Genomic DNA, 21829 nt, shown 5'->3' on the forward strand with positions numbered 1-21829 from the left:
ACTTCTTCTTTGCCGATTTGAATACCTTTGATCCCTTTTTGTTGTCTGATTGCTGTTGCAAGGACTTCTAGTACTATGTTGAATAATAGTGGCGAGAGTGGGCATCCTTGTCGTGTTCCTGATCTTAAGGGAAAGGCTTCCAGCTTTTCCCCATTGAGAATAATATTTGCAGTAGGCTTTTCATAGATGGCTTTTATGAGATTGAGAAATGTACCTTCTATTCCTACACTCTGAAGGGTTTTAATCAGGAAAGGATGCTGTATTTTGTCAAATGCTTTTTCGGCATCGATTGAGAGGATCATATGGTTCTTGAGTCTTTTCTTGTTGATATGATGTATCACGCTGATTGATTTGCGAATATTGAACCACGCTTGCATCCCAGGTATGAATCCCACTTGATCGTGGTGGATAATCCTTTTAATGAACTGTTGGATTCTATTAGCAAGTATCTTGTTGAGGATTTTGGCGTCCATATTCATTAGGGAAATCGGTCTGTAATTCTCCTTTTTGAGGGGGTCTTTGCCTGGTTTGGGGATCAAGGTAATATTGGCCTCATAGAATGAGTTTGGTAGCTTTCCTTCTGTTTCTATTTTTTGAAATAGCTTTAGGAGAATAGGTATTATTTCTTCTTTGAATGTTTGGTAGAATTCCCCAGGAAAACCGTCCGGGCCTGGAGTTTTGTTATTTGGAAGGTTGTTTATCACTGACTCAATTTCTTCATAATTAATTGGCCTGTTTAAGAAATCAATTTCTTCCTTTTTCAATCTTGGTAGTTTATAGGTTTCCAGGAAGGATTCCATCTCTTCCAGATTGCTTAGTTTATTGGCATATAGCTGTTGATAAAAATTTCTAATAATCCTTCCAATTTCAATGGTGTTCGTCGTGACCTCTCCTTTTTCATTCATAATTTTAATAATCTGGGTCCTTTCTCTTTTCTTTTGGATAAGTCTTGCCAGTGGTCTGTCAATTTTATTGATTCTCTCCAAGAACCAGCTTCTAGTCCTGTTGATCTGCTCTACTGTACTTCTGGTTTCTGCTTGATTGATTTCAGCTTTAATTTTGGTCAACTGCTTCCTTGTGCATGGATTAGGCCTGTCCCTCTGTTGCTGTTCCAGCTTCTTGAGGTGAGAATATAAAAACTGCATTTTAGATTTTTCTATTCTTTTGAGTGAGGCTTGGATGGCTATGTATTTCCCCCTTAGGACTGCCTTTGCAGTATCCCATAGGTTTTGGACTGTTGTATTTTCATTCTCATTGGTCTCCATAAATTGTTTAATTTGATTTTTGATTTCCTGGTTTATCGAGTCATTCCTGAGCAGGATGGTTCTTAGTCTCCAAGTGTTTGAGTTTCTTCCAAATTTTTCCTTGTGGTTGAGTTCCAATTTCAGAGCGTTGTGGTCTGAGAATATGCAGGGGATAATTTCAATCTTTTGGTATCGGCTGAGACCTGTTTTGTGTCCCAGAACATGGTCTATTCTTGAAAATGTTCCATGGGCATTAGAATAGAATGAGTATTCTTTGGTTCTGGGGTGTAGTGTTCTATATATATCTAAGAGGTCCAACTCGTCGAGTATGGCATTCAAAGCCTTTGATTCTTTGCTTAGTTTTTGCCAGGGTGTTCTGTCTATTTCTGAGAGTGGAGTGTTGAGGTCCCCTACTATTAATGTATTTTTATCTATATGTCTCTTTATTCTGGTTAAGAGTTGGCTTGTGTATCTTGCTGCTCCCCTGTTGGGGGCATATATATTTATAATTGTCATATCCACTTGTTGAATACTTCCTTTAAGAATAATATAGTGCCCTTCTGCATCTCTAACTATAGTCTGTAGTTTAAAATCCAATTTATCTGATATGAGAATTGCTACCCCAGCTTTCTTTTGAGGTCCATTTGCGTGAAAGATGGTACTCCATCCCCTTACTCTCAGTCTGAATGCATCTTTGGGTTCGAAATGAGTCTCTTGTAGACAGCAAATGGATGGGTCATTTCTTTTTATCCAATCTGCAACCCTGTGGCGTTTGAAACCAGAATTTAAACCATTAATGTTCAGGCTGAGTACTGAGAGATATGCTTTTAATTCTGCCATGTTGTCAGTAAAGTCTTTGTTTGTATTGGCTGTGACTTTCTGTTTTGTATCACTCTTGGGGCCTTTTTACTTTTATAGAACCCCCCGTAATACCTCCTGTAGGGCTGGTTTCGTGGTTACGAAATTGGCTAGTGACTGTCGATTCTGAAATGTCTTTATTTCTCCATCAATTCTGAATGACAGCCTTGCTGGATAAAGGATCCTTGGCTGCATGTTTTTCTCTAAAAGAGCTTTAAAAATGCTCCCCCAACCCTTTCTCTCATTCCAGGTCTGTGTAGACAGGTCTGATGTAATTCTGATGCCTTTGCCTTGGTACGTGATAAATTTCTTTGCCCTGGCCGCTTTCAATACTGTTTCCTTGGATCTCATATTTGCGAAATGCACTATGACGTGACGTGGTGTAGGTCTGTCATGGTTGAGCTTGGGAGGGGTCCTCTCTGCCTCTTGGACACGAATTTTTGTTTCCCTTGCTAGATTAGGGAAGTTTTCAGCTACAATTTGTTCAAATATCTCTTCTAGACCTCTGTTTTTCTCCACCCCCTCGGGGATGCCGATGATTCTAACATTGGATTGTTTCGTTGAGTCAGTAATCTCCCGTAGCCAACATTCGTGGGCGTGGATTTTTTTAAGACCATCTTCTATTTTTATTTTTTCCTCTATTAACCCATCCTCCAATTCACTAACCCTTTCCTCCGCTTCCGTGACCCTGGCCGTCAGAGCCTCTAGTTTTGCCTGCATTTGGCTCATAGAATTTTTAATTTCTGTCAAATTCGCTCTCATTTCCGCCCTTAGGGATTGTATATTCTCAGTAATATTTTCCTGAATACTTTTTTCAAGTCTACTCATTATCTTGACCATTGTTACTCTGAATTCCATTTCTGATAATTTGGTTACATCCATATCTGTTACTTCTGTGGCAGAGGCCACTGACTCACTGTCTTTTCTTTGCTGGGGGGGGCTTCTCCTTCTTGTCATTTTGATGAAGAGAGGTTGCGGGGTTTCCAGAGCCCAAAATTATTGACTGGGTCCCAGGCCGTGCCCCTTGTTTTATAGGGATCTTAGAGATGTGGGCTTCTTCTTTAAAGATTTTATTTATTTACTTATCTGAGAGAGGGAGACAGACAGTCAGCAAGAACGAAACAGAAGCAGGGGAGTGAGAGAGGAAGAAGCAGGCTCCCAGCGGAGGAGCCCGATGAGGGACTCCTTTCCGGAACGCCAGGATCATGCCCTAAGCCGAAGACAGGCGCTCAATGACGGCGCCACCCAGGCGCCTTGGGTTGTGGGCTTCTTGATTTTTCAGCCTGCCTTCTGTGTTCTGGGGGAGGGGCCTGCCGCGCCGATACTCAGGCAACCCTGTTTGGTTAGAGTCTCCGCGTCCCCTGCGAGGGAGGATGGGGATGGGCACTCTCTGAGCCGGTATTTCCAGGCTTTTGTTCTCTGGCGGCTTTCCCTGGCAGCCGGCTATGCCTCTTCTGAGGGTCAGAGCAGCAGAGGCTGCATTGTCACAGAACAGAGGGATTGCGGCCCGTTCTCCACTGATGTTCTGGCCACTTTAACTCTGTTACTGTTGGTGCTGCTCAACCCTGCGGCCGGCCCGGGATGTGCGCACCAACTCGGCGACCCAGCCCTCACTTCCAGGGCCGGTGCGTCTCTGTCCTTTGTGTTTCTAATGCCGCCAGCCACCGGCCCGCGCGTCTCTGTCCTTTGTGTTTCTAATGTCGCCAGCCACCGGCCGCCCCGCGCGCTCCCGGGTCTCCCGGTCTCAGTCTATGCCCGGTGAGCACACCTCGATTCCGGAGTTTCGTGAGAAGCCTGGTGGCGCGCGCACCCGGTTCAGGGTCTCAGTCTGCTGTTTCGCGGGTGCCGACCGCGAGTCCGCCCGCTCCCCCGTGCAGGTGGCCCGCCAGCCGCCAGCCACCCCGCGCGCGCTCCGGGAGTTCCCGGTCTCAGTCTGGATCCCGTGAGCACACCGGGATTCCGGTGTTCCGCGAGATGCCTGGTGGCGCGCGCGTTCACGGCTCACCGGTCTCAGTCCGCTCTCTCACGGGTGCCCTCTGTGAGTCCGCCCGCTCCCCCGTGCAGGTGGCTGCCGCTTCCCGGCGCCCAAACGCGGCGGCTCCCTCCCCCTTCCGTTTATCTTCCGATATCCGTGCACGGTTTACAGCTCCCCTCTTGGTACCTCAATAATCAGCGCTGGAGATGTTCATTTGTAGAGATCCAGATGCATCATCCTGCGTCTCAGGCTGATTCCGTGGTTATTTAGGCTGGTCTGGTACCTATCCAGCTCGACTCAGGGGACCGGCTGAAAAAGGGGTCCCCTACTCCTCCGCCATCTTAACTCCTCCCCCAGCTTTTTTTTTTTTAACTCTGCAATCTTAGAGACTTCTTAAATGTAACTTAAAGCATTTAAATTTTTAAAAATTGCTTTAAACTCTACACATCACCAGGATTTATAATGCAAAATTGCTAATAACCTACATTGGGATTATAAGACAGACAGAATGGAAAACCTGTCATATCCTTAATTTTTACTGGAGCAAATAGCTGCCTACCTGTGTCTAGAAAGGGAAGCGTAGAATGAAACCTCATTTAGTTGCACTTTCTCTCCAATGCTCTGAGAGATTGCATGAAAGTCCATTTTCATCAATTGGGGCACTTACGGTTCTGAGCAGAAGATGCCTATCTACCCCTTTAATAGCCAGAAAAGAGCATTTCTCTCAAATGCAGCTAAATGAAATGTACAACCAGGAATGAGCCTCATAAAAAACAGCAGGTACCCCTAAATGGCTCCATTTCTCTCTGCTGGCATCCTGAGGAAGGAGCACATTTGGTAGGTTTGAAGAACAGCGTGGGGCAGTGTGGTCAGAGTGAGTTCGTGAAGGGAAAGGGGCAGCCGGCTGGATAAGGGGTGCAGCTGAGGACCAATCTACAGGGCCTTCCTCTCTTCCCCCTCTGTGGCACCTGCAGACGGATCTGAGGGTTTCACCTGCCGCAGACTCTCACCTGTCCGCGCAGACCTTGCTTTGGCAAATCTGAGCCCGTTCACCATTTTCCTCAAGAGGCACCTCTATAGGCTCCATCCCTAATGAAAAAGGTTAGAGACAGATTAATTATCAGGCAAAAAGAACAACTATTTAAGTGAAAGTCCATTATCATGAAATACACAAGAACTGTAATGACCCTGGAAACTGGTTGGATTAAATCACTGGCCAGATGTTGGAAATCTCCTTATAACTGAGATTCTCTTTCGCATGATCAAGACCACCAACTGTATGTACATCAAAGAGCCTTCTCATGGAAGACTCTGCACTCGGGCAGTCGCATCCACAGTCACTGGAACACTATAAACCCCTTAAAAGACTTCTCTACCTCTGGACAACTCCACATCCCAAGGTCATTGTTTTCTAAGCTACCTTAAGTCCTTTAGAAATAGGCAGGCATGAAGGCTCATTCTGTAAAGATATCAGCGTAGAGTGTTAATTCGCAAGAACCCATGGGAGTCAGCATTAAAATGGGCTCCTGCACCAATCGTCATTACCTGGAAAGAAAGACAGATAGATGGACAGATAGATAGATATACAGACAGATAGGAATAAAACTATTTCAGTAGGGTTGGGAAGCTTTTTTTTTTTCATTGTTACATGTATCATAAGTATGAAGGAGTATATAGCATATGTATGCAACAGTTTAAAGAATAATAATAGTTAACACTCATGTACCCATTACCCAGCTAAAGTGCTATTTATTCTTTAAATAAAGTCAGAGTGAAATACGTGGATGAAACAAGAAGAAACTGATCCAGTGCCATTAAGGAGTGAAAGACCTTTGGTAAAGGCTGGAACTGCTGAGGCCCTTGCTACTCTGCACTCCTTGCTCTCCGTGAGTCCTTAAGAATCCAGGGAAAGGCATGAAGCCAAGACGCCTGAGTGGAATGTGTGGCGGCCCCTACTCTGTGGATGCTAGAAGCAGGAGCTCCTCCTGTGTGACCCACCTGAGCCCTCCGGCCTTCTCAGCACTGCTGCCAGTCACACTGCTCACCAGCATGACCCATCCTGGCCCTCGGGCACGCGCATATCATGCACACCTGTATCCCTGCCCATCCCAGTCCTTCTTCATCACACAGAGCACAAGAAATGGGCATATCACCAGCTTTGCATCATGCCTGCTACTCAGGCCCTGCCCATCACAATGGGGCTTTCACCACGACAAAGGGAGAGATGCAACAATTTGAGTACTAAGTATTCCATGAACTGTGTCCCCTGCTCCTCTGCACCTTAGAGGTGCACAGCCAGTTCCATGCTCCTGTCCCCATGTGGGGAAAGCCAGAAGAATTACTAATCCAGAATGTTCCCGAAGTTTGGAGAAGGAATGTGCTGTGCTGAATAATTACAGATGCTGCTGTGTCAAAAGGGTGTGCATGGAAGAACGGCACAGTGCCAGGTATGCACCCACAGAGGAGAGCAGTAAAGTGAGCTTGGGACACTGGTTATGAGGAAGTAACCAGAGCAGGGAGGACAGCATGTGGACAACGGCACTCCCTGGGCAGCCAGCGAGGGGCCTGTACACACCCTCTTTCTATCCTTACACGAGGCTCTAAATAAATCCAGGGTCTTTGGCCCTCAGTTGCCTTCTAAAGGTCATTGCAGGCCTCTGGTTAAGGCAACAAAATCTGGGGTCCAACCATGAATTGAATTCAAGGGCCCCCAAAAAGTTCATGGGGAGTGAGTTCTTTCCATATGCACTAAGTCCTGTGCTCGGCTCAGAGACGCAGAGAAATAAAAGAGCCTGATGTCTGGACTCAAGATGGCTAGAATCTTTGGGAGTGACGAGTCACACGCATGAAACCATTATAATGTCTTGTTTTACTGTTTATTATTCAATTTGTGTTGTCATGCATTGCCAAAAGATGCCCTTACTCCACCCACAATGTGGGAGTTCCCTGCGAGTGAGCAGAATATCTGATACATGGTAGGAGGGGACACCACATGGCTTCACAGAGTGCTGCTAATTTGGAGTGCAAAATATCAGATATTTGTTTTCTTTCTCTCTCCCATTCCTCGCATTGTGGGATAAACCCTACATAATCATGATATATATTTTTATGCCTCAGAGAATAGAAAGAAAGAGAAGCAATCTACTCAATTCTTTTTGTATGTTAATATCCTGGATACCTGAACTTAAATAAGAAAAGCACAGTAAAAGAAGGTGATGTATCAATTTCACTAATAAATAGGTACAAAAATACTAAACGAAATATTAGCAAACCAAATCCATCAATGTATCAAAGAATCATTGCCAAGTAGTGTTTCCCCCCAAGAGTCCAAGGACAATTTATTACTAGACAGTCTACTAACATAAGACATCACAATAATAGACTATAAGAAAAAAATATGATAACCAAGAGATGCAGGAAAAGCATTCAATAAGAATAGACCATTAGTCATCATATGGCTAAATAAGAAAAGAACTATTTCAGCTTGGTAAAACAAATCTATCAAAAACCTACAGTAAGCATCATTCTTATTTTTGAAACTTTAAAAGCATTCTATTCAGATCAGTAACAAAGAAAGATATCTTCCATCACTGCTTCACCATTATACAAGCAGGCTAAGACAATGCAGTAAGATAAGAAAAAGAAAGAAGAGTAATAAAAATTAGAAAGAAAGATATGAAACTATTATTATTAGAAGATGATATGACAATTTACACAGAATGTGTGAAAGAAAATCTTCAGATTGACTAATAAAACTAATAGGAATTCAGAAAAAGTAAAGGGGAAAACATTATATACAAAAATCAATAGTGTCTCTATGTGCATTAAATGGTATTAAAAATATTCCAACAAACTATTACATAGCAGGGCACCTGGGCAGGTCAGTTGCTTAAATGTCTGACTCTTGATTTTGGCTCCAGTCATGATCTCAGAGTTGTGAAATTGAGCCCCACATCAGGCTCCACGCTGTGTTCTCTCTCTCTCTCTTTCTCCCTCTCAAAAATAAATACATTCATTCATTAATTAAAAAAAAATTTACATAGCAAAAAAAAGGTGTAAAAGTTTCTGGAAAATATTAAAATTTGGAGCAATAAAAGAAGTCCTAAAAGGAAAGAGACACTATTAGAAATAAAAGACTCAATACTATATGATACAAATTCTTTTGAAATTAATATATGGTATTATAATCAAAATATGATTGCAAATATATGACTACAAAATATGTGATTTTACAATCAAAATCCCAAGAGGGCACACCAATAAAAATACAGAGATTGTCAAAGTGGATTAAAGAGCGTGAGCCAACTCTATTCTGGATACAGGAAACTCACTTTAAATATCGCGATACAGGCAGACAGACTAAAAGTAAAATGGAGCCTTCAGAAAGATGAAAAAAAACCTCCACAATGGGAGAAAATATTTGAAAATCATAGATCTGAAAAGGGACTTGTATACAGAATATAGAATGGACTCTTACAACTCAATAATTCAAAAATAAATAAGCAAAGAATTTGAATAGATATTTTTCTGAAGAAGATAGACAGATGACCAATAAACCCAAGAAAAGATAGTCATCATTAGTCCTAAAGGAAATGCAAATCAAAGCTGGAGAGGTACCACTACACACCCACTACAAGGACTATTGAAAAACAACAACAGAAAATAACAGGTATTGAGGACGTGGAGAAATTAGAACCTCTGTGCATTGCTGGTGGGAATGTAAAATGGTGATGCAGCCAGCCACCTTGGAAACACTAAACATAGAGTTCCCACGTGACCCAGCAATTCTACTCCTAGGTATGTACCCAAGAGAATGGAAAACATATGGCCACATGAAAACTTGTACACAAATGTTCACAGCAGCATGATTTCTAATAGCCAAAAAGTGGAGACAATCTAAATATCCATCAACTACTAAATGGATTTTCAAAATGGTATATCCATGCAATGGAATATTATTCAACAATATGGATGACCCTCGGAAAACATAGTGTTAAGTGAAAGAAGCCAGTCACATACCACGTGATTCCATTTACACAAAACATCCAGAATAGGCAAATCCATAGAAACAGAAATTTGATTAGTGGTTGCCAAGGACCAGGGATGAGGCTGGCGATGGGAAGTGACTACTAATGGGTATGAAGTTTCTCTTTTATGGCGATGAAAGTGTTCTAAAGTTGATTGTGGTGATGGTTGCACAACCTCATGAATATACAAAAAAATGACTGACCTGCACACTTCCCTCAATAGCCACATGTAAGCAATGGCTACCAACTTGGACAATATAGACACTGAACATTTCCATCAACACATAAAGTTCCATTGGACAGAGCTGATCTATACTTCTGTATATGTTAGATAGTTCATAACAAAAAATCAACAAGGAAGAATTAAACCTTGAGTATGTACTATGACAAGTGACTGAAATAAAGGGAAGGTAAGTGAAAAAAACTATAATTTCACATTTTGTACATCTTTATTTCCTGAGTGAATTGTCAGATCTTTACCTCTCTCTAGGAATTTCTCAAAACAGAAGGAGCAAGAACTTTGTGTTGTCTCTTAGACAACATTTCACTTACTTTAGGATTATTTTAATATTTGTAGAGGAAAACCAATTGTTTTAGTTTCATAGGAGTATAAAAACTACTCTTGACAGTTGATTTGTGAAAATGAACCCAGTTTTCACACCTTTGGCTTTGATGACCATGACCTTTTGCTGCAGGTCAATGAAGGGCTGGATCAGGCAGAGCCGGGGCTCCTGCTTCTGACTCAGGCACACACCGTTGTGGTTCACAACCATCCAGCTCCGGTCATACAGCAGCCCTTGATTTCCTAGAGGCCACTTGGTCACCTAAACAAAAAGGTAAGTGCATTTTAGGGCAGGGCTCCTCAAAAATGGTCTTTGCATTATTGCACAGGTACAGACAGACTTCATGAATTCAGCACATACTCTGGAAGGAAGACATGAAGGAAGAAAAGAAAGTAAAGCAAAGAAGACGATGCAAAGGAGACAGTGCGAGAGCGAGATACCTTCCATTCACCCTCCAACTCCACTTCTGCCCTTCTCGTCTTCAACCTGTCTTTTAAATGGGTAATGTGTGTGCATGGAGCAATATTCAGAAAACACAAGAGTGTGCATGGAAAGTAAGTCTCCACTCCACCCCATCTCGAAGCTCCCCTCCCCGCAGACTTCCATCACTCTCACTTTCTCTATATCCTTCCACAGTGCTAAATGCTGTGCAGGCATACCCTCATGCTACAGACATATTTCTCGCACAAACTGTGGCTATCCTGGCATGGTCACTGAGTTGATCCACTTGAAGTGTACAAGTTTTCCTGAATTCTTCGTATTTCTACAAAATTAAAATGTAAATTACACCCACTGCCCAGATAGCTCTTGCCTTCTAATACCATTCTCCAATAAGAAAGAACTGGAGAAATGGTTGATTCTAGGGCTGGGTCAGGAGCATCTGGTGGTGATAGAAAAGTAAGGAAATACTCAAAAAACAAAATGATGGGAGTATGTCAAAAGGGTGCAGGAGTCAGCTGAAAGCATGCCCACTGGCCAAAACTGGAACAATTTGAGCAAAAATAAGAACAATGATGTATTACTATTGTCTTATAACCCAACATATAAAATACATATTCATGAGCCAATACTGAAATAAATACATGATGGAATAAATAATAAATAAATACCCAAATATATAAATAAGAGAAGTTAGCTCTCCATATAGAAGAACCTCAAATAATTGATGTAGATGCCCCCCCCCAAGAAGGAGTATAACCCCCAACCCCTTACATGTAGGCTGCACTTACTGACTTACTTCCAAAGTTCAGTATGGAAAGGGAGTGGAGGAGAAACTTTATAGTGAAAAAACCTGGTAAATATTCTCTCAACAAGATGATCAGGGTTAATTAACATCAATAGTGATAAGTCATGTTGATAGTATGCACTATGGTATGATATGATATGATATGATATGATATGATACAATATGATATATGATATTTGATATGATGAGAATAGCCCTTTGCCTCTGTGGTCCTCCTCCCCCAAAAAACCCATAACCCCAGTCTAATCATGAGAAAGACATCAGACAAACCCAAATTGAGGGACATGCTAAAAAATACCTGACCAGTACTCCTCAAAACTGTCAAGGTCATCAAGAACAAGGAAAGTCTGAGAAACCGGTACAGCCCACAGAAGCCTAAGGAGACATAACCGCTAAATATAATATGACATCTGGGATGAGATCCTGGAACAAAAAAAGGGAATTAGGGAAAAACTAATAACATTTCAATGAAGCATGGCCAGGTCTTCGGAAGAGTTTTGTTCACGGCTTAGCTGCTAACAGCATTGCATGCGACAGCACATGTACCGTAGCCCCATCAGTGAAGGCTCTTCTGGAACCAGCATTCCATGGAAGAAAAGCATAGGCAAAGGAGAAAAAAATGCTTTTGAAATAGTTAAGAGACAATCATTCTTGAACTGTGAATCAATTTCATCCAATTGTTTTCCTCTGAGCATTCAATTCAGCTACCCAAAGAACTTGAAAACTTCAATAGCGGGTGATGAAGAGTGGGAAACAATTTTTAATTAAGGGGCATTTTGGGGTGGGTCTTCCAGTAAGGGACCTCAGGGAAGACTGAGGCACCATGGAAGTGGAGAGGAGCTGCAGGGCACAGGAGGAGGGCAGAGAACTCAGGGAGGGAGAATGTCAAGGTGAACTTCACCTCAAGTGGAGCGAGCCCTGTATTCAGGAAGTGGAAATATCATGTGATGAGGGGTAGGGGCACTCTGGAGACTGAGAGACCACTGGGTTTAAATCCAATCTCAAGTGCTATTAGCTTTGAACAACTTCCTAACCTTCCTGAGTCTTGGCTTTGTCACATGTAGGATGGACATTATTATCATTTCTCATTGTATTGGCTAAAAGCTAAAATGAAATCTAAAATGTAAAGCAACTAAAATATATCAGATGATCCATAGATGTTAATCCCTTTACCTCTCCCTTCAACTTTTCTCATATCAAACAGTCTCCCCACAGACTATAGTTGCTTCTGTTGGTCCAACACTCAAGCTCCACAATATTATGGTCTATATAAGCCTTTACAGGTAAGCCCAGAAACCACCATCATTATTTCTTATTTATTTCTTTATTATTAATTATTATTTCTATAGGAAAGCCCAGAAATCACCATTATTATTTCTATAGGAAAACGTGTTTTGAATTACAAATAACTTTTTAGAAGACAATGTATTACTGGGAGACGATCTTCACGGTCTCTTGTTGCTGCACGTCTGTTGTAAGGAGCAGAAGCACTAAGTGCCTTTTTGTTGCAAACTACCATCATGAGTATGTTTGTATAGCGAATACAAATAAACACAGTGAATACAAGCTTCTGGGTAGAGCAGGTTTGCTCCCAGTCCAATATATCATGTCTTCCTCCTGAGCATGGCATGTTTGCTCACATCCCATTATGAGTACAGTTCCCTAAGTGAGGGGTTCCTCAGCCATGTACACAGCACCCACCTGGGCCCCTCTGTAACCCCTCTTGGGACTTGGGGGGCACAGGGAAGCAACACAAACATGAAGCTCATGCTGCCTGCTGTTCTGTCACTAATAAAGCCCTTTGTCTCTGACCCAGGAGTCTCGTGTCTTTAGCCAGCATCGAGAACACTGTGACAGGCTCGCGGGTTAGCTTACAAGGAGGGCAAACCTCAGACTCCTCACAGTTCTTCACCTATTTGTTGAGAGAGGTCTATAATTTTCTATCTTTTAATTTGCCATCTAAAAATGTAATGTGCTGGCCTCCCCTTTCCTCCTTTCTTCTTCCTGAGGGAGGGGGAAACTGGCATGTGTGGGGCTGAGCCTTCAGCTGTTGAAACGGGGGTTTGGTTCCAGAAGGAGGAGTTGAGCAAATAAGTATCTGGTGAAGATACAGAAGCCAGGTTTCTCACAAGAGTTACGAGTATGGAAAGGGGCATAGAAAGAATAAACAACGTGGTACTGGATTGAAAGAGGAGGTGTTAGTGGGAAATCAGGAGCATGGCTAGCTGATAAAGATAGATGTTAGATAGATAGATAGATAGATAGATAGATAGATAGATAGATAGATAGATATAGAAATACAGATGTGTGTATGCACACATGTATGCAGAGTATCCCAAAGTCTCAACACGTACACATATGTTGTGGACAGAATAAGGGTCCTCCTAAACAGGTCCACATCCTAATCCCTGGAATTAGGCAAAAGAGACTTGAAGGTGCAATTAAAGTTGAGGACCCTACAATGGGGAGATCTTCCTGGATTATCCAGGTGGGCCCAAACTAATCAGATGAGTCCTGTTAAAAGTTTATGATAATCTGTCACAGCAGCAAATATTCCTAAGCTCTGTATACTCAGAGGGCATAGGAGCAAGAACAAGGATCAGACCTGGCGACCAAGTATTTGTTTCTCAGTATCATTCTCTGATGTAAGAAGTGCGGTGCCTTTGATGAAATGACCTATTCCGTTTCTCAGGCAGGGAACATACAGAATGAGCCTAGAACACATTATTATACCAGAAAGTAAGGAAATGCTCATGGAATTACAGGGACATATCAAAAGGACACAGTAGTTAACTTGAAGGAGCTCCCAGTGGCGAAGTCTGCAGCAATTTAAGCATCAAAATAAATACTGGTAATGATGGGTTGAAACCTTTTGAGCAAAATCAGAATCCGTGAGTCCATGCAGATACAAAAAGAGACAGAGAAGAATTAATGAGTAAACATGGAAGAAGAGAAGCTCTATCCTACAATAGAATACCAACCAATAAATCTAAAAAGAATGACGGAATTTCTTAAATTACCATTTTGCAATCATCATCCCAATCATTGATTTAGGCAAAAGTCATCAATAGATGCTAAATCCAGTAAATAAAAGTTTGACAAGGAACAGGATATTTACATATCCTCAAAATATCTCTCTACAAAATACTGATTAATTACTAATTAATGAATTTTACAGTAGAGAAACCTGGCAGACCCCATCTTAAGCAAATGATGATAGTTAATGTCACCAGCACTGGGACAAATGAACAGAGTGTGTCTCCTTCTGGGATGCACTGAGAAAGCATAGTACCTCTCTTATGGAATTCCTGCCAAAAATACAGAAATCATAAGGAAACCTCAGATAATACCCTTGCATTGGGGGCTCGGGGGCCTTTGGGAGGTGACTAGGTCATGAGGGTGGAGCTGTCATGAATGTGATTGAAGATCTTATAAAAGAGGCCCCAGAGAGCTCCCTCGCCCCTTTGCCCCGAGGACACAGTGAGAAGATGCTGTCTGTGAACCAGGAAGTGAGCCCTCACTGGACTTCGAATCTGCCAGCGCCTTGATCTTGGACTTGCAGCCTCCACAACCAGGGGAAATACATTTTTGTTGTGTATAAGCCACACAGTTGATGGCACTTTGCTATAGCAGCCTGAATGGACTCAGACAGCCATCCAGCAGAATTCTGCCTGGTGCACCCCACTTCTTGCCTTCGTGGTTCCTATCACCAGGGTGATTCTATTCACTTGGGTGGTCCTTGGTCTTGTGTCTGTCCCCTCTGAGATATTGCACTCTCTGAGGGAAGGAACCTTTTCCATTTTGTTCATCAATGTATACCGGGTGCTAGCCCAAGTGCTGGCAGGCAGCAGGTCCGTGGCATGCAGTTTTTGAATGAGCAGATGGATAGAAGACCTTTAGCAAACCTTACTGAATATCAGTGTCCTACTCTGTAAAATGGGACACTAATTCCTGCCCGGGATATCTGTGCTATGTGGCTATCCTATGGAACATGACCAGTCCGTGAAAATACGAGTCCTGACACACAAGGGAAACATGGACTCCTCATCTTCCTCCATTAGGAAGTGAAAGTGAACTTGCTTGTTATGGTCTCAGCCTGGAGGACAGGCTCCCATGGGACCACCCTGCAAGGCAGGCCACAAACAGCGCTGACCGTGGTATGTCTGACCAGGAACCAAACAGCCTGTTATTCCAGAGGCTCCGGAGTCTGGAACCTTTGCCTGGGACTTGGGACACACATAGAGCATAAGAAGATAGCCGCAGTTTGGCCACCGCAGGGGTGTCAGGGCTGGATGGCCAGCCAAGGCGGGCACCCCAGGCTCCCAGCTCAGGTAACCACCAGGCTGGCACATTTCAAGACATAATAGTTCATACCCATAGGGAAGGCTGAGTAGAACAAGTCACATAAAAGCATTGACCCAAGGAGTCAGCAGACCCGCGTTCAAATCTTTCCTCTTATTGATTACGGGGCAAAGTACTTAACCTCAATAGCCCTCCACATCTACAAAATGGGGATGATATTACCATGTACCTCGTATGGTTGTTTTAAGGATGGAACGAAACAAAGCATGTAAAATGCTTCAGCAGGGAACCAGCACACGCACTTGGTGAAAACCGTATCCGTAATTATTAAGAGTAGCTAGGTGTTCCCCATTCAGAACAGGATCGTCTCAGGCGTAGCCCTAAGAGGAGCCACGTTCAAAAGTCAGCTCAAACCAAGAAAGGCAGAATGAGAACGACCCTTCATATGTCACAATACTCTGAATATGATTTTGATTTTCTGCATGCTTTGCTTTACCTTCTGTCCTTTTTCTTCACTTTATCAAAAAGAAATCATAAAGTAAACAACAACAAAAAGCAGTCTGTGTACCGCCATGAACACGCTTACCTCAAACGCAGCACAGGATTTGATCGGGTAGAGGTAAAGGTTGGTGATGACATGTGGCCCAAGGCCCCCATCCAGCACTCCTGCTGCTTTCTCTGAAGGGACCTGCTGGGTCCCGGCGGCCATCAGCGGAAGTGGGCACGAACCCACTGTATCCACAGCACTAGGCAAGTCGTTGCAAACCCCAGAAGCTGTGGGAGCGTCTTCCTGAGGGGAGGAACTGCATCTGTCCACGGTGGCAGGCCCGGCGTCCTGAGCCTCACTCTCTGCCGGGGCTCCAGCCTCCCCAGGGGTGGTCTGAGGGAGAGGCTGGCCATCAGACTGGTGCAGCTGCATTGCTATGATGAACGTGAGAAAGCCCTGGGCATCCTCAAGTGTAGACATATATCCAAAGGAAATCCTCACAGACCCTGTAGGCTGCCCATCTATGAGGTCCACATTGTCTCCGCAGACATGACCAGCCTAGAATAAAAGCGAAATAAGTCAGCCAGAGTGACTCATTCCTCATGGATAAATTAGAAATCATTTTGAAGAAACTTTATCCAGGACAAGGGACTGCCACAGTCACGTGCGCTGTGTGCCCGAGCCATGCTCTCCTAAGCGCAAGGACTCCCTTGTGAACCTCGCTGTACTCAATACCAGTCTCAATGGATCATCAAAAAGTTTAGAAGAAATACTGCATGGAAGGCATTTACCCAGAGCCGCACACCATGCCAACTCACAGACATATCAAGACAGACCAACATTTCAGCAGCGTGATGGGTCAGCTTCTTGGTCTCCCCTGGGCTGAGGCAGGAGAAACACGGGCTGGTCGCTACTTTGAGCCTCTCTCAGAACCAAAGGGAGGGCTGCATCCCTGAGAGCTGCCCTTTGACAAGAAGGCAAGACAGAGATGCTCCCTCTGTGAATGACCAGCCGAGGCCACTACAAAAGCCAAAGGCAGGCTGGGTGCTCCTGCTGGGAGGTGGAGAAATAAAGGCGAGAGGTCCCCAAGCCTCTCCAAGTGGGGCTGCCCGGTATCAGTCACTGCTAATGCCATCTTCCTGCCCAGTGCTGAACCCAGGTCAGTCCCCCGGCGAGTTGGGGTCACAATACTCCGCAGGATCAAATATTCTATCTAAAACTGCATTTGTTTCTCTGCCAGGCCTTCCTCTCTCTTTTTAAGTAAAATCCAGTTCATGGTTGGTTGGGATCTCTGACCCCAGACATGAGACCAGCCTCCAAGGTGGTCGGAGAGGCCACCATTGGAGACAACCAGCATTACCAACCTCAAGATGCTTCTTGACCATCTCGTCGCTTAGCCCCAGGTGCCGCTGGCAGGCCCCAGTGTTGCAGAAGCAGCCAGTTCGCAGGTGGATGTTATAAAGACTGGCCATTTTATCCACCTGCGGGTTCAATATGACATGAAACCAATGTTAAGGATGTCCAGTTCGCTCCGACTTCCTGGGAGAGAGCTTCAGACCAAAATGTGGACCTCCCTTTCCTATCAATAAAATGAAAATCTGAGCTGGGAATTTTGCTCCCAAGTGCCATGATCTATCATGGGTTTACTAAACACATTTTATAAAATGTCACTGATAAATAAAGGACTATAATGTATGCCTGAGAAAACCGAAAATATCAAATTCAGGCCGAACTCCAAGTTAGGAGCTCATATTTCAACAAACAATACTATTAAAAATGGACAGAAGATTTGAATAGACATTTTTCCAAAGAAGACATACAAATGGCCAAGAGGTACATGAAAAGATGTTCACCATCACTCATCATCAGGGAAATACAAATCAAAGCAACAATGAGATATCACCCACACCTATTATAATGGCTATTATTAAGAAAACAAGAAATAACAAGTGTTGGAAACAATGTAGAAAAAGGGAACCCTTGTGCACTGTTGGTGGGAATGTACATTGCTGCAGCCACTACGGAAAACAGTATGAAGGGTCCCCAAAAAACTAAAAATAGAACTACCATATGATCAGCGATCCACTTCTGAGTATCCGAAGAAAATGAAAATACCCTCTTGAAATGATACATGCACCCCCATGTTCATCACAGCATTATTTACAATAGCCAAGACATGGAAACAACTTAAGTATCCATCGAAGGATGAATGGATAAAGAAAATTGGTATACACACACACACACACACACACACACACACACACAGAGGAATATTTTTCAGTCATAAAACAAGGAATTCCTATCATTTGTGACAAGGAACTTGGGGACACGATGCTAAGTGCAATAAGTCAGACATAGAAAGATAAATACTATATGATATCATTCATATGTGGAACCAAAAAAAAAAAAATCAAACTCACAGATCCAGAGAACAGATTGGTGGCTGTCAGTGGCAGGGGGCAAATGGGTAAAGGCAGTCAAAAGGTACAAACTTCTAGTTTTAAGATAAAGAAGTTTTAGGGATGTAATGTACAGCATGGTGACTCTAGCAATCCTGTGTTATATGTATTTGAAAGTTGCTAGGAGAGTAAATCTTCAAAGTTGTCATCACAAGAAAAAAATTAACTATGTGTGGTGATGGATATTAACTAGACTTACTGTAGTAATCATTTTGCATTATATACATATATCAAATAATTATGCATACACCTAAAACGAATACAATATTATATGTCGATATATCTCAATTTTTAAAAAATAATAAACTAGTTATTTTTTTCTTCAAAGAACCCACATGCTCCAAGGGAGAGTCACAAGAATAAAATCTGAGGGGCCAGGATGCAGGACAGCTCCTTGGCATCTTCTCCCCCAGGGTTGATCACAGAGCAGTCCCCAGCTGAGTTACCACTCAGAGCCGCCCTGTCTGGGCTCACAGCCTGGGCCACAAACAGTACTGTGTTGACACTGTGTCTTATCAATTTGCTTTCTGTAAAATCCCTTAGTTTGAGTTGAATCACAGAATTGCCATTCAATCCAGAAGTTCCAAGGCTCTTTCCTGTCTCCTGAAGGCTCTGGGAAGCAATCTGCGTTCACTCAAGGCTCAAAGGGGGAGCTAACAAGGGGGATATTTGCCCGGTTGCTACGGCTGTGGGCCAAAGGCTCCATTTTCCCAAGTGTCTGGGAGCCCATTGAGGGTCCTCAGCCCGGGTGACTCCGCTAAACTCAGGGGAGTCACCTAACTGAGTTCAGGAAAATAGTTTGCCCAGCTGGGCAAACCTTTGAAGGTTTGCTCCCTGGGAATCCACACTGTGGGGTGGCCAAAGGCAGCCAGAAGCAGTATGGCCCTCTCTGCAGACACAGGTCACCACACGGCCAGGCTGTGCACAGCAATGGCGCCTCCCACACTGGTGAGACCATGGCTGTCTTCACGTTAGCTGTCTCCCCTGGACTGTCAGAGTGAGAAGAAGCCATTCTCTGGGTGGAACTGAGAGGCCTCAGGAAAACAACTCTGCTCCTTTACCCTGGGCAACAGCTCAATGACGTGGAAACCTGCTAATGAAATTCAGGCATTCCCTGGCTCTCAGAGCTGAGACCTGGCAGCACCACTGGGTCTGGCCAACTCCATCTCCAGAGTCAGGTGGCCTCCATTCAAAGGGCAGCTGCTAGGGAAGCTCCCTCATTACCCTACTCCAACCCCTGCCAACTGGAATTAGAAGTCTCCTGTACCCAGCCCCACACACACCCCACATTCACCATCCCAGTTACCACTGCTGTGAAACAAGCCACCAAACGTGGTGGAACAAAATAATAACCATTTTTTTGCGCTCACAGCTACTGTAGGTCAGGAATTCGGAAAGAGCACAGATGAGATGCTTGACTCTTTTCCATGATTTTCCAATTCTCAGCTGGGAAGACTCCAAGGCTGGGAGTGACGTGGTGTCTGGGAATAGGAATCATTGGAGACTCACTTATGTGTGTGTGTCTGGCCTCCCAGCCAGGAGGGCTCAAAACAGGACAGCCACCAGAGGGACTGTGCTTGGCCTCTCCACGTGGCTTGGCTTCCTCACAGCATGGCAAGCCTCAGGATAGACCTTCTTACATGGTAACTTGGGGCCCAAAAGTGGATGTCCCAAGGAATACTGCTGATGTGGCATTGCCTTTTCTGCCACGCGGCGTCCCCTTCTGTGGCATTCTCCTGGTTATCAGCGAGTCACAAATCCACCAAGATTCAAAAAGAGAGAAGGCCCCCACCTAGAAGAGGATGTGGGTACAGCAGGCTGTTTGGGTGTTCCTCCTAATTCCCATCATGAGGTGGTACCCTCTCACCTTGAGCCCTGTGGGATCCCAGCCCGCGCCCGGCCAGGTGAAGGATTTGGTTTCGGCGGCAGGAGGAGCACAGCATCCGGGGACAGCGAGAAAGCAGCCTGACCACAGTGCAGCACGGGAGCCTTCCCTCCCAGGTGCCTTCAGCTCGGTGTTTACTGAGCACTCGCTTCCTACTGGCCCCGCGCTCAGGTGTTCTAGAGCGTGTCTCATTTAATCCTTGCAGCAACACTATCAGCAGGGTACCTTGCTATCCCCGTTTCATGGACACTTGGAGAGTTTCCACTAACTTGCCCAAGCTCACAAAGCCAACAAAAGGCAGTCAGAATCTGAGCCCACAACGTAACCACTGAGTAGAGTGACGTCCACAGAGGGGAGAATGGAATTAGGGGGACTGGATATCACAAACAGGAACCCCAAAGCTTCTTAAGGAAAGCTAACTTCTTTGAAAAGAATCATAGATTCTTTTCAAATCTCCTGAAAAAAGAGCCCAACCGGCCACGGAGCCATCTGATCTTTCTGAAGGCCACCAGTGTCCCTATGGAATTCCCACACCAGGAAGGAGCCGGGCTGGGCCCTCCTGAGCCAGCAGCACAGCCGGCCATGCCTCAGTCATGGAAGCCACTCATCAATCATGTGACGAGCTCCCTCTACAAACACACAGAGGGAGAAACTTGTCCTGGGTCCGGCCTCGGGGAGTAAGAGTCCTAGTGAAGTCAGCGGGACACCTAGACAGGTGTCTCCCCCCGCCCCCACCCTGGGGATCTTCTCTTTGAGGCTTCTCTGGCCAAATGAGGCATTCCTTCCCTGCTCTGCCTGCCACAGCATACTTCATGGTCACCTGTCTGTCCTCCTCCACACCTCGCAGGATATACAAACTTATTTAGGTCCAAGAATGAGACTTACTTTACCAGTCACCCAGAATAATATATTTAAGAAGGCAAAACGTTTCCTCCTGGTGCATTTTCCACCATCCTCCTAAAGCCTTTAAAATCGCAGGGTTCTTTGTGGCGTCAGGCTGTCAGCGTCTTACTGGGTCGGGGCGGGGGGGGGGGGGGGTCTGCACAGTAAGCCTACCCAAGAGACAACCTCAGATTGTAGAGTGTCCACTCCCAGATACCAGTAAGAATCGACATATCCCCAGAAGCGTATTTCTCAACTTTGTTCCTTTGATAGTTTATGGCTGTTGAGGAAGGGGGGGATATGTTTCCTTGAGAAATGGATTTTGTTTGAGAAATTCTGCATTTAATAAAGGTGAATAGGGATTGTAGCTTTCAAGGGAAGATGAGCACCTTCACCCAAACTTATCTGACCATTGAACCTGTTCCTCACAGATTTGCTCTAGGAACCCAAGCTCTGGGATAGGCCTCGGCCCCCCATCTCTACCAGTCTGTGACACCCCATCGGGGAACCATCTACCAAGATGTCTGAGTGCTTGATACGACTCTGGACATTTTAGTGGACTAAACAGTGACCGGCTTACTCAGCTATGGCAAGGACCCAAGCAGTTCCCAATCTCCACTATTTGTCCTGTTTTCATGGGAAAATAGCTACAAAAGAGTACACTTGCACAAACTACTTTACCAAACTACTACATCCTTTAAACTCATAATATGCATGAGCTATGGCAGAAATAAGGGTTTTTGTGATACTAAGGACATTGTTTCTACTTGTCAGAAAGGAGTTCTGGGGTGCCTGGTTGGCACAGCGGTTAAGTGTCTGCCTTCAGCTCAGGGCATGATCCCGGCGTTCTGGGATCGAGCCCCACATCAGGCTCTTCTGCTATGAGCCTGCTTCTTCCTCT

At 44.3% G+C, this 21829-nt stretch overlaps 1 protein-coding gene across 2 annotated transcripts in view; it reads right to left on the reverse strand.

The window, feature by feature from the left end:
* The window catches only part of MOCOS (molybdenum cofactor sulfurase), a 62602-nt gene that overhangs the window by 23466 nt on the left and 17307 nt on the right, over window positions 1-21829 (reverse strand). For both annotated transcript variants that reach the window (XM_087869865.1, XM_045777880.2), the window contains exons 7-10: window positions 17067-17183; window positions 15802-16260; window positions 9766-9928; window positions 5088-5166 (exon numbers count right to left, since the gene is read on the reverse strand). In XM_087869865.1, the coding sequence (XP_087725991.1) occupies window positions 5088-5166; window positions 9766-9928; window positions 15802-16260; window positions 17067-17183 (818 nt within the window). The remainder of the gene's footprint in view (window positions 1-5087; window positions 5167-9765; window positions 9929-15801; window positions 16261-17066; window positions 17184-21829) is intronic.

Source organism: Ursus americanus, chromosome 19 (genome assembly GCF_024610735.1).
Source record: "Ursus americanus isolate L20-20 chromosome 19, mUrsAme1.1.p, whole genome shotgun sequence".
NCBI classification, from domain to species: domain Eukaryota; kingdom Metazoa; phylum Chordata; class Mammalia; order Carnivora; family Ursidae; genus Ursus; species Ursus americanus.